This window comes from Myotis yumanensis, unplaced genomic scaffold, assembly GCF_028538775.1.
Source record: "Myotis yumanensis isolate MYYU_CA2020_CCGP unplaced genomic scaffold, mMyoYum1.0.hap1 SCAF_2, whole genome shotgun sequence".
Classification (NCBI taxonomy): domain Eukaryota; kingdom Metazoa; phylum Chordata; class Mammalia; order Chiroptera; family Vespertilionidae; genus Myotis; species Myotis yumanensis.
This window is the reverse complement of record NW_027223753.1, coordinates 22994283-23009553: the sequence shown is the minus strand read 5'-3', so window position 1 is coordinate 23009553 and position 15271 is coordinate 22994283. Positions and strand designations below refer to the sequence as shown.

Genomic DNA, 15271 nt, shown 5'->3' with positions numbered 1-15271 from the left:
GCTGTCTAAACTGTTCTCTGACAGAAAAGATGATTTCCTCATTCTCACAATAAACAAGGGAAGAGCAAACCAAAATCCCTAAAAGACAGATGGCCAATATTATATTGCAGACAAACAGAAATCTCATTAGCTGTTTATACCTTTTATAATTATCTTAAAGAATATCAATTAAATTTAAACTGGTTTTTGTCAGACCAATAAGCAAAGGCATTTAGCTACCACCACTACACAATTTTTCCTAATTCAATCCGAACCTTAAACTTTTAGCTAGCAAGTCAAATACTCAGCATTTCTTAATCAGTAACATTTTTAAGAATAAATTTCAAAAATGCAAGACATAATCAACCAACAGATTCAATTCTGTCCTCTAGATTTTTCATGAGGCAAATTAGATTATTGAGCAATTTTTATAATTTGATTTAGTAAAGTTTACTTTTTACTTTCAATCGGCTCTGGAAAACCACATTTGAGCCTTGCAAAACAGGTTCTGGCCTACCTGGTCTTTTCAGATGTAAATTGACCACATTCTTTAAGATTTTGCTACAGGCGGGAGGCGACTATCCCCTTCCTCCATTAAGAAAAGCTTTCTTAATTAACAAAGGACCAGTTTTTTGTTTTTTTTACCTTGTAACAACCTTTAAAAACTGTTCTTTATTATGGAAATGCCAATCCTGCTGCTAAATCTAGCCAGCATCTTTTTTCCTTTGGGTAAAATTTGCCATCTTTCCTAGGAAATAATCGGTCTTGGGGTTTTATTTTGTACATTTGTAAAGAGATTCCAGCTCAAAACTCTATCTAATCCGAAATCGGACAATGCGCGCATTAGTTTCAAGCCACTTTTCTCTTTACACATGCACAGAAATCCCAGATGCATTTTTAAATTTTGTAAAACTTTTCGATTACAAGAAGGACTTTAAATTATTTGCTACTACCACCAAGATCTTCACTTGCGGCGGCTCCACCCGCACCCACCCCCGCGCCCTAGGCTTCAAGGCTCACCGCAGCGGCCCTGGAAAACCACACTTGAGGCTGGCAAGCAGGTTTGGCCCAGCCCTTGACTTTAAAACGACCATAATGCTTAAAGAGGTAGTTTGAGTCTGTTCCATAATGTCCGTCCAGTAAGTCCACAGAATAAAACAGAAAAAAACAACACAAACACAGACAACTAAAGGGCCCCAAAAGAGTACAGCCTTCCATCTCCATGGAAGCAAACTCGAAAGCTAGACGATGGCCTTACGCCAAACCGGCGGGAGCGACCCACCTCGTCTCAAATCCGTGAGGGGAAACCACATCCCTCATGAGGGGAATACGCATCCCTCCTGGGGAGCGGAACGTCTTCCAACTCTCCCCGCCCGTGGCCCTTCGGCAGTGCATCCACCTAGACCGCTTCGGGCACTACAGAATTTCATAAGTGAGCTCATTCAGGACAGAACATATAACACACAGAACAGAATACACAACACACAGACATCGTGGTCAGTCAGACTCTCCCGATCGAGGGTCTTGGGGATCCCGGATGAGCCCCCAAATGTTATGCCCAGATTTCTGGATCCCCAAGAGACCACACCAGGGAGCCAGCCGTGTCCGATGCAAAAGCATAAGAATCTTTATTCAAGCTAGCTTGAGCTCCCCCCACACTCGCCGACGCAGTGGCAAGTGGCAGAGAGAGAACTCTGTGGAGAGGGCTTTTATAGGGGGGTTGGAGTAAAGGGAGGAGAAAGGACTGTGGGTCCTGCCGATAGGCCAGGCACAAGTCGGTGTCTTGTTACACAGGATGTGATCATATCTATGGTGCCCACTTCCCTTGATTGTCATTGGTTAGTTTAAAGAAATCCTGGGTGTGGCTAGCAGAAGCTTGGGCTTCCGGGAAGAAGCTCCTTGCTGAGCACATGGCTGCCCAAAAATGGAGGATCCAGGGTAAGATGGAGGGCGTAGCCCTCACCCTTTCACATACCATATGCTAGAAACAGTACTTTTATGCAATTATTTTAATATTCATAACACCCCCAAGATGTAGATATTAATATATGTTTTATAAATTGTAAAATGAAAAATTGGAAAAATAAAGTGGTTTGGTCAAAGTTTACAAAACTATTAAATGGTACTTTTGAACAGGAACTTTCTGTCTCTAAAGCCCTCCCCCCAGTGCCTTTAACAACTGTGCTATGATGAATGATTAACAACTAAGGTGATGGCAGTGTGAATGGAGAAGTGATTGGATTGGAGAAATATGAGGTTGACTTGATGATAAGACTTGATGATCAATTAATTGGGTGAAGGTGTTGAAGAGAAATCTAGGATCATTCTAGCCTTTGACTTAGGCACGTTGGTGGATATTGGTGTGAATATGGTGATATTCACTGAAATGAGCACAGAAAGAGGAACAGGTTTATAAGAGATTTGTAGATGATTAATTCATTTTTGAACAGAGTAAGTTTGAGATACCTGTGAAACATTTGAGTGCAGGTGTCCAACAAAGGGTAAGGGATTGGAGATCTGGGCTAGAGAGATAAATTTACACACCAACTTCAAATAGATGACAATTGAAGCCATGGTAATAGATGAGATCATCCAGAGAGTGTAGAATGAAGAAATAAATGGTCTGTGATTGGAATGTTAGGGAACACCGTCATTAAGGGAAAGAGGAAATTGAAGAAAATGAGGAGTGGGCAGGGAAGTGAAAGCCAGGGAAGGGAGAGCATTACAAAAAGAAGGAAGTGGTCAAAAAAGGTATATGCAGTCAGTTAGCATTTACCTAAAGAAGGTAATTCAAAAGAAAGAAAACCTATTTGCCCAAAGGATGTCATAATAATCCTGTATAAGAGAGGAATATGCTAATTAGCCATTATACCCTGAGGCATAACGACCAACCGAGTCACAGCCACATCATGGATCAGCAGGAGGGTGGACCAGTGAGGTACAAGCGGGCTGCAGAGAGCTACAGGAGGGGGCAGGGCAGCAAGCTATGAGGCAGGGAGGGGGGAGGGGGGAAGGGGAGGGAGGCGGGGGCAGCACGCGGAGAGCTACAGGAGGGCGGCAAGCACACGGATTCATGCGCAGGGCTACTAGTAGATTATAATAGTGAAAATTTGGAAACAATTAAAATAGCCAGCAATGTGGAATGCTTATGTGAATTATGGCACATTTATTCATATACTTCTTTGCAGCCATTAAAGTGACTATTAAAAAGACTATTATAATGGGAAAAGTATTTATGCTAAATGAATGGAAGAAAGAACAATAAAACGTTTGATTCACACTTTGATTTTTAGCTAGACTCTGAATACCATTGATATATAAGCTCCTTGAAGGCAGGGATCTTATCTTATTTATCTCCAAATCCCAGGCCTAGGACCATAACTGGTACATAATTTGTTCTCAATAAATGTTTGTTGAATTGGATGGACTGTTTAAAACTATTGTTTTGTGCGGTTAAGGATTGGGAGGAAATAAGAGATATAGGATTAATTGATGTGTTAGGACAGTGGGATTTGGGTGATTATTTTTTCTTTTATATTATGTTTATACAGTTAGCGGAAGTCAGTAGGGAAAAATAGTTAGATATTTGGGAGCTATTTGGTATTTTCACAAAATGTTTTTCTTTGCAGAGATGATTGTTTTAATTTCATAACGCTGAGAAGTGGGATGGTAGGGCCCTTAATGTTTTTCTTAAAAGAAAATGGGAGTACAGAGATATTGAAATCCCTTCTGTTGTTCCAGAGGCAGCTAGTAATAAGATTCACATTAAAAGCTATGGTTTTTTAGTTTATAATTCATTTAGTTTAGTTTCATCTCTTTGGTTAGTTCACTTTCTCCATTTTGAAAACAGTGCAAGAAGAGAGTGCAAAAATCACCAGGGGAAAGTTCACGTATGTGTGATTTTAAGTATAATTGCTCCTCTTTATGGTTGACTATAAGATTTTCTGTCCTTTTTGCAGCTCACTCAAGGCCTATATGAATTCAAAGTGATTGTAGATGGTCAGAATTCCCATGGGGAAGGCTGTGTGAATGTGACGGTAAAGCCAGGTATGTTTCTCAGCCCTGACTGTGCCTCCATTGCTCCCTCTGAGGATTCCCAAGGAGAGGGAGATTTGATTTTAGGGGTTTTTAATTTCCATTCTTTTTAAAAAATACATTTATTGGGCAATTCCTAATTCAATGTAGAAAAAGGTATAGGGTGGCAAAGTATATACTTTGGTTTTAGTTGGAACACTTCGCTGGGCAGGGAAATGTCAGCCACATGACCTACAGTGCAGTATGGCACTGAGCAGTAGCCTGTCTGCCTGAGAACTACTTCTCCAATGGGTCATGCTGAGAGAGGTCCATGTGTGGTAATTAAGAGATACAAGAAAGCCAGGAGCCTAGGAAAAGTATGTAGGAGAACCAGCCAAGTCGCTGGCCCTTTCTGATCTCTTTCCAGAAATGTGGGTCTTTGTACACAGTCTTCCTCACAGAATCCCTGCCATTTCTCCTTCACGTTGGACACCAAATTCCATTATTATTTTTAAGTGATCAGTAGATTACAGTGTGATAGCAAGGTATCTTGTTTTGCATTTTCAGAGATATTTGGGGGAAATTGGCGAAGTGGTCCAGACATTGGCACAAATTCTTAATACTATTCTCTGTCTTTGTTAATAATAGATTTTCTTTTAATTCCTTTGATTTTATAGCCAAGGTAATACTTTCTCTTTCTTAAAAATGTGTTTAGCATAAAGACCATTTGATCATTCTCAATGAAAAAGCCACTGGGCTCGCAGTCATTCAGGTGGACTAGAGTGAGTGGTTTGTGACCTTTCTAACACTCCAGCCTAGACACCTCCCACATAGTCAGCTCCCAGGTGGTTGAGAAATTACTCATCTTTTCAGCACAGTTGTGGCAAGGGATAGTTTGCTTTCCAACGCCTTTATTGCACACATTTTATTTGTTGTCCACCTCTGGTCAGCTTGCCTGAAAGCAATCACTTGCTACTTTAGTACTTTTCACAAACTAGATAGCACATGAGCATTGAAAGAATGCACAGGGTGTGGTCTTAAGACAAGTCAGGCTTGCAAGAGGCTTAAAAACTCCTGGGTGTCTTATGTTAGAATGCCAACCTTGTGACTTATACATTTGATGATGCTTCAGATGCTGATTAGGTATTGGAAACATTCATAATCCACCCAGAGGTGGCCTGCTCTTCTTATAATTTACAAAGCCCCTCTTTTAATTTCTTCTGGGTCATTTTCTTGCAGAGCCCCGTAAAAATCAGCCTCCTGTTGCCATTGTGTCACCACAGTTCCAGGAGATTTCTCTGCCAACCACTTCTACAGTCATTGATGGCAGCCGTGAGTATTTACTGGGCACGATGTTTTAGAACAGCATTCACTGGATACTCTGGTCAAAGATTTGGACCAGCATTCTGCTTAGGCTTCTTGACCACATTATGGGAAGACCAACCATCTGAAGCAACTGATAAGGAAGTAAAAACCAGACAGACCCTATTTAAAACCCCCATGTGGCTTCTTTGAAGTAACATTTCTATTCTGAGATGGTAAGAAAGTGGGATTATGCATGCATTTAGCATTATTTTAGTTGAAACTTTCTGGTTTTCAAATTTTTTTAGATGGAGTTGCCATTCTCAGTTATGGAAACAAAACTCTTTCCTATCATGGCAAGATGAGTAACTGAGAGTCTTAACTAAGGAGCTCTCATCTAGCCATCACTGCCTAACAAGATTGTCAGCCTTCTCCTGGAGAGACTCTCAGAATGTGCTCCACAACCCTGCTTGGCTCACTAACACTGTCTCTTCAGAGGACAGGAGAGGATCTCTGGGTCTTTGCCATTGATCCTGGCTATGTGTGTGTAGGAGGTTTCAGGCCTATCATCTCACCAATATTTGCTTGGCTTCTCTTGAGACCCATTAAGGCCCTGTTACCCTGACTATCTTGGCAGAGGTAGCCACTGCTTTAGCAGAGGAATCTCTAGCAGTGTTAGACATTTCATGTAGATAGTTCTGACAAGTGGAGGCTAGAAGAATCGCAGGCCAAGAGGTAAGAGACAGGACAGGAAGAGGCACTTGGGAGAGTGGTAGAAAGATTCATATAGTACCAATCATTTTATATTTTTGAATAGGTCAAAGTTAAATAATATGTAAAGGTACAGGGCAAAAGAATCTCTACCATCCCTGTCTCCCAACTATCCAGTTTTTCTGCAGACAAGCAATGGTATTATTTTATGTATCTTTCCAAAGATATCTTATGCATAGATAAGAAGATGCATATACAGTCTTTATGATAAAATAGTATGTACACTGTTATGTACAATGCCTGTTTCTATATGTTGGATAATTTTTCTGAATCAATATGTGAAATACTTTATTCTTTTTTTCTTTTAACGATTACATAGCCTTCCATTATATGGATGTACAGTTTCATTGTTTGAATATATACTTGTTTTCAGTCAATCTCTACTGATGACCATTTAGATTATTTCTGGTCTTTCACTATTACAAATAATGTTACTGTGAATAATCTTGTAAGTATGATGATGAACACATATGTAAGGATATCTGTAGGATAAATTCCTAGAAGAGGAATTGCAGGGAAAAGGGTAAATTTTGCCAAATTGCTCTTTACAGTGGTTGTAACAATTTATGCTTCCACCATGACTTAAGAAAGTTCCTCTTTCTCCACACCTTTACCCATTTATGTGTCATGAAACTTTGGTCTTTACCAATCTGATAGGTTTAAAAATGGTATCTCAAGTGAAATTTAAATTTGCATTTCTTTTAAGTGAGATTGAGTATCTTTTCATGCATTTAAGAATTTTTTATTTTCCTTTTCTTATTCAGTAACTTTTTAACCAGAGTTGCCTGTGTTGGAGTCCTTGGAAAACTATGCAGTGGAATAGTCATAGAGAGGCAGAATGACCCAATATTCATAGGGAAGAAATAATCTGGAGAGATAGCCTGTAATTTCATGAAGTTTCCCTGGCCTCAAATCTCTATAGGTAGTTGCCCTGATTTGTGTAAACTGAGTAAGTGCTGAGACCAGGCGCTCTCATGTTGTAACCGATGTTTCTTTATGATCAAGAAAGCACTGATGATGATAAAATCGTCAGGTACCATTGGGAAGAACTAAAGGGACCTCTGAGAGAAGAGAAGATTTCTGAAGATACGGCCATATTAAAACTAAGTAAGCTCGTCCCTGGGAACTACACTTTCAGGTAAATTTAGGATCCTTCAAGTTTACCATTGGCCTTTATTTTCCTTATATGGGTTCTACATTCTTATAGGAGTAACTCTGACAGATACCAGTTTAATTGTAGAGTGGTTGAAAATATAGCCTGTGGTTCCATTGATTCTTTGAGCCCTAAAGTAATTGTGGTCACAACACAAATAACTTTTTAGGGCAAAAGCCCTTGCATAATAGATTAGGATCCACCACAGTTAGTCCTATTCAAAGTCTTATCTGGCAGTTCTCCAGACATTTTTAGGATTTCTGTCATTAAGTGAAAGGACCTGTCTTTCTTTGCCTTTTCTCAGGAATAATCTAGCATGAACCTACTATCATCTTGTCTCTTCCCTATGGGAAATGCTTCTTCAATTTATATCTCAAAACCTTTACTTTTAAAAAAATATTTTTTTATTGATTTCAGAGAGGAAGAGCGAGGGAGATAGAAACATCAATGATGTGAGAGGATCATTGATTGACTGCCTCCTACAGGCCCCACACGGGATGGAGCCTGCAACCTGAGCATGTGCCCTGACCAGGAATCGAACCGTGACCTCCTGGTTAATAGGTCGATACTTTTGACACTTTTTGTGGTTTATCTGAATATGAGTTGTAGGATCTTTCTCTATTAGGGCTTTTTGGAGAATTTTATTCAGAGACAGTCCTTTTGGGAACTAGTTTCAACATTCTAGAATATGATTAATAAGAGTGTGAGGCTGACTCTAGAGTAATCCTCCTTATATCTGCACAATTCCTTGTATGTTACAAAGTACTGTATCATCCAAACATCATATGTACATGATACTGTCCTCATTTTATATCTGAGAAAAATGAGGCTCAGTGTATTTACTAAACTGCACTGAATTGCAGAGTTTCTAACCCCCATGTCAGGGCTCATTCTACTCTGTTCCTTGACTTGACCCATATGTATTTTGTTTGCTTCCTAGAATGCTCTTCTCAGTCTGTTGGAGTTCTGCCTATCCTTAGGGACCTACAGTTTTCTGTGAGGCTCTCTTAGATCCCTCCAGAGAGGGGAGAAGGTTGCACTCAGTGCCCTTATGTGGTGCCTACCACGGTGCAACAGCTTATTCTTGGGTGTCTGTGTCCCCCACCAGATCTGATATTAATCAAGTTTTAGACACTACCAGAGACATAGTGATGAATGTCGTAGCACAACACCTACGATACAAATACATATGCAGGTTCTGACTTAGCATCACTGTCACTGACTCAAGACTTCAGGAGAATGAAAGGTAGTTGCCATTTTACAAGGTTGAAGCCTTTTCATTGACTTAAAATGGAAAAGTGAATTGATTTTTCTTAGATTTCTAATGTAGGAATTTTAACATTTATGGGATTTAATCTGGGCTAGGTTGATGTTTTGAAAAATAACCACTGGTTTTTGAACATTTACTATGTGTTTAGTACTGTTCTGAGCTCTTTGCAAGTAGAAGGCCATTTAAACCTTATAAAGTAATATAATTACTCTTATTTTATAGATTAGAAAATTTAGGTACCAAGAGGTTAAGTAACTTGCCCAAGGTCACAAAAGCAGTCTGAGCTTTTAACCAAGGTTAAAAACAGCGTTTCAGATGGGTAGAGTATTAGGAATCTATTCTTTTTTTCTAAGCCTCAATCTATGAACTGACGGGGTTGAGTTTGATTAGCATTAAGGTCCAATCTGATTCCACTCATTTTTCCTCTACCGTGCTTCTACATGGCAGTACATGGCAGTATCCTTTTTCCCAGCCCTGTGGTCAGCTGCTATTTGTTTCCAGGATTCTTGCATGTAAGCCAGGGACCACGGTGAAAGTCAGTAATGGGCAGCTTCTATTTTGCCACCTATCTATAACTTGCTTTTATTCTGAAACTAGAGGCCTGGTGCACAAAAACTTGTGCACTTGGGCGGGGGGGATCCCTCAGCCCAGCCTGTTTCCTCTTGCAGTCTGGGAACCCTTGGGGGATGACCACCTGCTGGCTTAGGCCTGCTCCCTGGGGGATTGGGCCTAAGCTGGCAATCAGACATCCCTCTGGCAGCCTGGGAGCCCTCGGGGGATGTCCACTTGCCAGCAGGGAGCAAGCCTAAACTGCAGTCTGACATCCCTAGTGCTGCTGAGGAGGTGGGAGAGGCTCCCACCACCACCGCTGTACTGGCAGCCATCAGCCTGGCTTGTAGCTGAGCAGAGCTCCCCCTGTGGGAGCACACTGACCACCATGGGGGTGCTCCTGCATTGATCGTCTGCCCCCTGGTGGTCAGTGTATGTCATAGTGACCAGTCATTCCCAGTTGTTCTGCTGTTAGGGTCAGTTTGCATATTACCCTTTTATTATTTATTCTGAAATAGGAGACAAATAGTGTATGTAAAAAACTGAAAATAGGAAAACTGGAAAAAAAAGGAAACTTCTGTGGATTTTTCTTCTGATGTTTGTTGATTTGCATGTCTACTAGTATGTATCTGATGTTTTTGTGCTCTTTCTCAAGGCTGTAATACCAAAATCCCCTTCAGACCATAGGAAAAGGTGAGGCTGTGGGAAAAAAACCCACAGGTGCCTGGCTCTGTCTGTGGCTGCTGGTGAGATTTAAACAAATGACATGTCTTTTTTATGCTTTTTATCTTTCTGTCAGCAAAATCGAAGGAGCCCAACCTCCTTGCTTGCTTATGCTCACATTTTGAGGTGGTAAGAGCAGCTTTAGGCTGTTCAGCTGGAAGGCATCATTTTGGGAAATGCCCCGTTCTTATAAATGAACATTATTTTTCTCTTTCAAATCCTGTTTCACACTGGCACAAACTATGAGACTGTTGCATAGGAGAATTCATTTCCATCTTGAGCTCCTGTCTTACCACAGCCAGCCCTCTTAGTCCATCCCAGAGGCTGTCTGCTCAGGATGTCCATTCCTGTGAGTGTACATAGCCAAAAAGGATGGTGGGGAGGAGAGCCTGTTGTAGTCAGAGCACTAGTTAATGTAGTGTCTCTGTGCCCCATAGGAATAGGGACCAGGGACTCTCTCTTAAGACTTGGTTTCTAGGCTTGGGAGTCAGAGAACTGGGCTTGCATTTTGGCTCAGAATGGGATGCTGGGCAGGTTACTTAGCCTCTCTAAGACACTTGTAAATTGAGATTGGTAAATGCTGTGAGGGCCAGATCAGACAATGCTTTTACGGTCCCAGCACACAGATACATGCAGGCAGCAGAGCGAAACAGCGCTGGAGACACACTGCCTGGACTCAGGTCCTAACTCCACTACTTTCAAGCGTGGGCGAGTTACTTGACCTCTCTCTGCCTTAGACCTTCATATGTGTAAGGAGTAAAATGAAGATAGGACTTTATAGAGCTGTTGTTTATTGAGTTGTAAACCACTTGGAACAGTGCCTGGTACACAGTGAACCCTTAGTCAGTGTTAGCTTCTAGTATTACTCTACCTTTCTGAGAGGAATGGTAAGAATTGGTTACTTATTAGTAACCCTTGCACTTTGGTATTTCTTATTCTTGATTTTCAGTCCTCTTATGTTTCTTCTTCTTTACTGAAAACCATTCCTGATTGCACTCCTCTCTCTGCCCTAATAGTTTGACTGTAGTAGACTCAGATGGAGCTACCAACTCGACCACTGCAAGCCTGACAGTGAACAAAGCTGTGGATTACCCCCCTGTGGCCAATGCAGGCCCCAACCAAGTAATCACCCTGCCCCAAAACTCCATCACGCTCTTTGGGAACCAGAGCACTGATGACCATGGCATCACCAGCTATGAGTGGTCACTCAGCCCCAGCAGCAAAGGGAAAGTGGTGGAGATGCAGGTAGGAGGGAAGAGTTTCTGTCTTTTCTTGCCCAGGGGAATTGGAGCTACTGGACTGGTTCACCTATCCAAGGCTTGTACTTGCTGTATTTTAATGACCAAAGTCAGATTTGTGCATAGAATATTTGAATTTCTTTTTAAATCCAGAAAGTTTAAGGAGCCTTTAATTAACATACTATCAAAAACCTATATCTTAAATGTTTATCAGGGGAAAAGACTGGATGAGAAATGGTAGCTGCTCTAGGATGATTCTAGAGCAGGGGTCTTCAAACTTTTTAAACAGGGGGCCAGTTCACTGTCCCTCAGACCGTTGGAGGGCCGGACTATAGTTTAAAAAATAACTATGAACAAATTCCTATGCACACTGCACATATCTTATTTTGAAGTAAAAAAACAAAACGGGAACAAATACAATATTTGTATTTGCATGTGGCCCGCGGGCCGTAGTTTGAGGACCCCTGTTCTAGAGAGTCAAACTATTTAGAAGCTGCATGGGTGTGAATCTTATAAATTGGAGTAGATTGCCCAACTAGGTGGTGAGCTCTTCTCTGCAGATATTTAATAAGAGACTAGATCTGTCACCACACAGGTAACATAAGTAAGTAAAGAAAACTGGATGGGGCTGTGGTGAACCAGAGAACTTAATCCCTGACTAAAGGGGCCAGCTGCTTCTCAGGCCCAGCTGGCTGTGGCCAGATGGAAGTATGGTCCCATTATTATCAGGAAAATATAAATACAGACCTTTATGTGAAAGTTTACAACTTTTAAGACATATAGGCCAAACAAACTGTCTGCAAGAGGCTGTCAGGTTTTCCCACTGTTCTAAAGTTCCTGCACTGGAGTTTGTTCTAAGTTATATGTAGTGTTCCTTGTGACACTCAGGAGTCTATGTTTCTAGATTTGAGGCATGACTTAAAGCTCACATTTCACCTGGGTTTAGTTTAAGTATTGTGTTGGGTTTCTCTGTTGCTGCAGAATCTGCACAAATCTGTAAGGGTCAGCGTAGCGTTACATAGCATCTGGAATTGCTGCCATGTTTTATTGAGCGCTTCATTAGGATCACTGTGCAGCCTTCGTAGGAAGAACACTTTTAAGAATTGTGTTATTATATATTCACTAGAGGCCCTGTGCACGAAATTCGTGCACGGGGGCGGAGGGGTGTCCCTTAGCCTGGCCTGCACCCTCTCCAATCCGGGACCCCTTGGAAGATGTTCTAAACCAGCAGTTGGACATCCCTCTCACAATCTGGGACTGCTGGCTCCTAATCACTTGCCTGCCTGCCAGCCTGATCGCCCCCTAATTGCTCCCCTGCTGGGCTGATTGATGCCTAACTGCTCCCCTGCTGGTTCAGTCGCCCCCCAACTGCCCTCCCCTGCAGGTCTGATCGCCCCCAACTGCCCTCCCCTGCTGGCCTGATCTCACCCCCAACTGCCCTCCTGCTGGCCTGGTCACCCCCAACTGCCCCCCCCTGCTGGCCTGGTCGCCCCACGCAGCCTGCTATTCAGTCATTTGGTCATCCCTCACTAACCCGCTGCTGGCCTGCTGTTTGGTCGTTACTGTCACTGTGATGGCATCCTGGACAATTTACATATTCCTCTATTATTAGTATAGATGGTCTTCTTTCTGCCTTGGGTCTTAGAGGGTGATCTTGGTTATCTTTGTACATTTCCCTATACTCCCCTCCCTTGTGAGAGCTCTGATTTTATTTGAAACTGCTTCTGTGTCAGGGAGGGTTGTTCCCTTTAGGGGAGAAACTTTTTAACAAGATGTCCCACAGCGTCTGATCCAGCATTCACTAATTTTGCTGAATTCTAGGAGGTAGTAGCCTAGTACCAATAGGTTTAGAAAACTGGGTAAGTCTCTTAGACCCAAGCAGGACTTAGCGTATAATGTGATTCTGGGAGGCTGCTTTTCCATGGTCTGTATTTCTATATCCAGGGTGTTAGAACACCAATCCTGCAGCTCTCTGCCATGCAAGAAGGAGACTACACGTACCAGCTAACAGTGACTGACACAATAGGACAGCAGGCCACCGCTCAAGTGACTGTTATTGTGCAGCCTGGTAAGTTCCAACCTTGAGGTGCAGGCTCTTGCTGGTCCCTTTAACCTTGGGGAGAAGAGGGTTTGGATTCTGAGGTGCATGAGGGAGCAGTAGGAGGCACCAATCCACGGAGCCCCTGGCAGCTTCTATTGTCCTAGTAACTTCTGTTGTTTATTCCCCTAGCTAGAGAGAAAGAGTACTTTACAGCCTCAGCTTATCCCTTGCCCTGGGCTAGTTAATTGCCTTCAAGGGGACGTAAAAGGTTGAGTCTCTGCCATCCCAAATCCTATCATGTGTCTTTTAAGGACCAGCTTCAAGCCTACTTCCTTAAGAAAGCCCTGTTGTATCACTCAGACCCTTTCCTTTGAACTCCTAAAGCATTATATTTCCCATTTAGCATGGCATTGTAACTTCATTAGGTTCTGCCACGTTCTTTCAGAAGTGTTCTATTCTGCATTGTGAGTTTCCCGATCATACCCCAGTAAATATCTGTCCCACAATCTCTGACCATTCTCTGGGCAGAGAGGCAGAGTCCTCATGGCTTCCCAAATATATGTCCCAATGGATCCTCCCCTCTCCCAACTGGACTGCCTGCTTTTGACCTGTATGTCTCTGTCTTCTAGAAAACAACAAGCCGCCACGGGCAGATGCAGGCCCAGATAAAGAGCTGACCCTTCCCATGGATAGCACAACCTTGGATGGTAGCAAAAGCTCAGATGATCAGAAAATTATCTCGTATCTCTGGGAAAAAACACAGTGAGTATTGACACAAAGCCTTACTTATGCAAAGACTCCAGACATTTGCAGAGCAAGATTTTACTTATTTTTTTTTTTAGTGTACTTGCTGTGCCCTGACCTGGTGGCTCAGTTGGTTGTAGCATCATCCCATACACCAAAAGGTTGCAGGTTTGATCCCCATTATGTATAGAGGTCACTGGTCGATGTTTTTCTCCCCCCCCCCCCCTCCCTTCTTCAGTCTCTAAAAATGAATAGAAATAAACAAATTTAAAAATCAATTAAAATATTCTCAGGCAAGGATTAAAAAAAATTTTTTTTAAGTACTTACTTGCTCTTGTTGGCTTATTCTAGGGGGCTGTGACTGAGAAAGAAAGGTTTGCAATGCCAACTTCAACACTAAGAAAATTATATAAGATAATTTTTGTAAGAAATAAAGAATGCTTACCATCACCTAGTCCCCAGGTAGTATTTTGCAGTCCTGGTGCTTTTACAGGTGTAATCCATCTGCTGAAATGTATAGTTTAATTACACTTGAGAGGCAGGATGGAAGGGGTAATGGAGCAGAAAAATACTGTTTCTCAAAATTAACTGGGTAAGGCTGGCAGGGGGACGGGGCAGAGCAGCTATCAAGGAGAATTGAAAATTCATCTACAAAATGAAAGCATTGCTCTATTACAATATCCTTGAAGACCACACTTACCAACTACATTAGCCAGAGGAGAAAGGCAGTGACCAAATAATACTAACCAAAATGGAATCACCTAATTGAACCATTCCTGGCTCTCACAGTTTCTTTCAGCTCCTTTAAACCATAACAACTGGAACTCAAAAGTAGTGAAAGAATTCCAAGGAAGAATGAAAAGTTAAAAAGGAGTTAATTTCTCTGTTTCCAAAGGTAGCAATCATAGAACAGACTGGGTGTTTTGTTTTTGTTTTTGGTCAGGGGCATTAGAGGTGGATGGGAAAGGGCTGTAATTGGACTACAGAAACTACTTACTGTTGGTGAGTTGGATTCTAGAAATTATTTTTCTCAGCTCTTGTTTCTATCTTTTGGAGAACCTAATCTTTCTTCTTCAGCCCCATGTGTTTTAATTATAAGTATTGAAGATACTAATGATGAATCTTTTGGTTGAGTTTTATTCGTGTTTACAGCAGAAATAATGCTTATTAGCAAGCTTCATTGGGGAGAATCTGTTTCAGGAGGGGCTATTAGAGTCAGAGGTCATAAGTTTAAATAGCAAAACAAAACAGAAAAGTCTACAGATTTCTCTGGTTGTCCTGTAGTTTTAAGGAAAGCTCTGGGGCGTTTTGACCCTTGAGCAGGACTCAAGAGTGTGTGCAGCGTTGTGCCTGGGTGTCAGCACACAGCTCACTCGCCTGCTGCAGGCTGCTGAGTGAGGCCTCAGGGGAGAAGGAAGGATGCCCCGAGTGCCAGGTCCCCTGTGGTCCCTGTCTGGGAGCTGGCGGGAGCTTTGCTTTCAGAGCTA

The 15271-nt window shown here is 42.0% G+C and overlaps 1 protein-coding gene across 5 annotated transcripts in view; it reads left to right on the top strand.

Annotated features, from left to right (window-relative positions):
* The window catches only part of KIAA0319L (KIAA0319 like), a 113685-nt gene that overhangs the window by 79555 nt on the left and 18859 nt on the right, over positions 1 to 15271 (top strand). For all 5 annotated transcript variants that reach the window (XM_070404709.1, XM_070404711.1, XM_070404708.1 and 2 more), the window contains 6 exons: positions 3939 to 4026; positions 5233 to 5325; positions 7072 to 7204; positions 10778 to 11006; positions 12944 to 13067; positions 13670 to 13802. In XM_070404709.1, coding sequence (XP_070260810.1) covers positions 3939 to 4026; positions 5233 to 5325; positions 7072 to 7204; positions 10778 to 11006; positions 12944 to 13067; positions 13670 to 13802 — 800 coding nt within the window. The remainder of the gene's footprint in view (positions 1 to 3938; positions 4027 to 5232; positions 5326 to 7071; positions 7205 to 10777; positions 11007 to 12943; positions 13068 to 13669; positions 13803 to 15271) is intronic.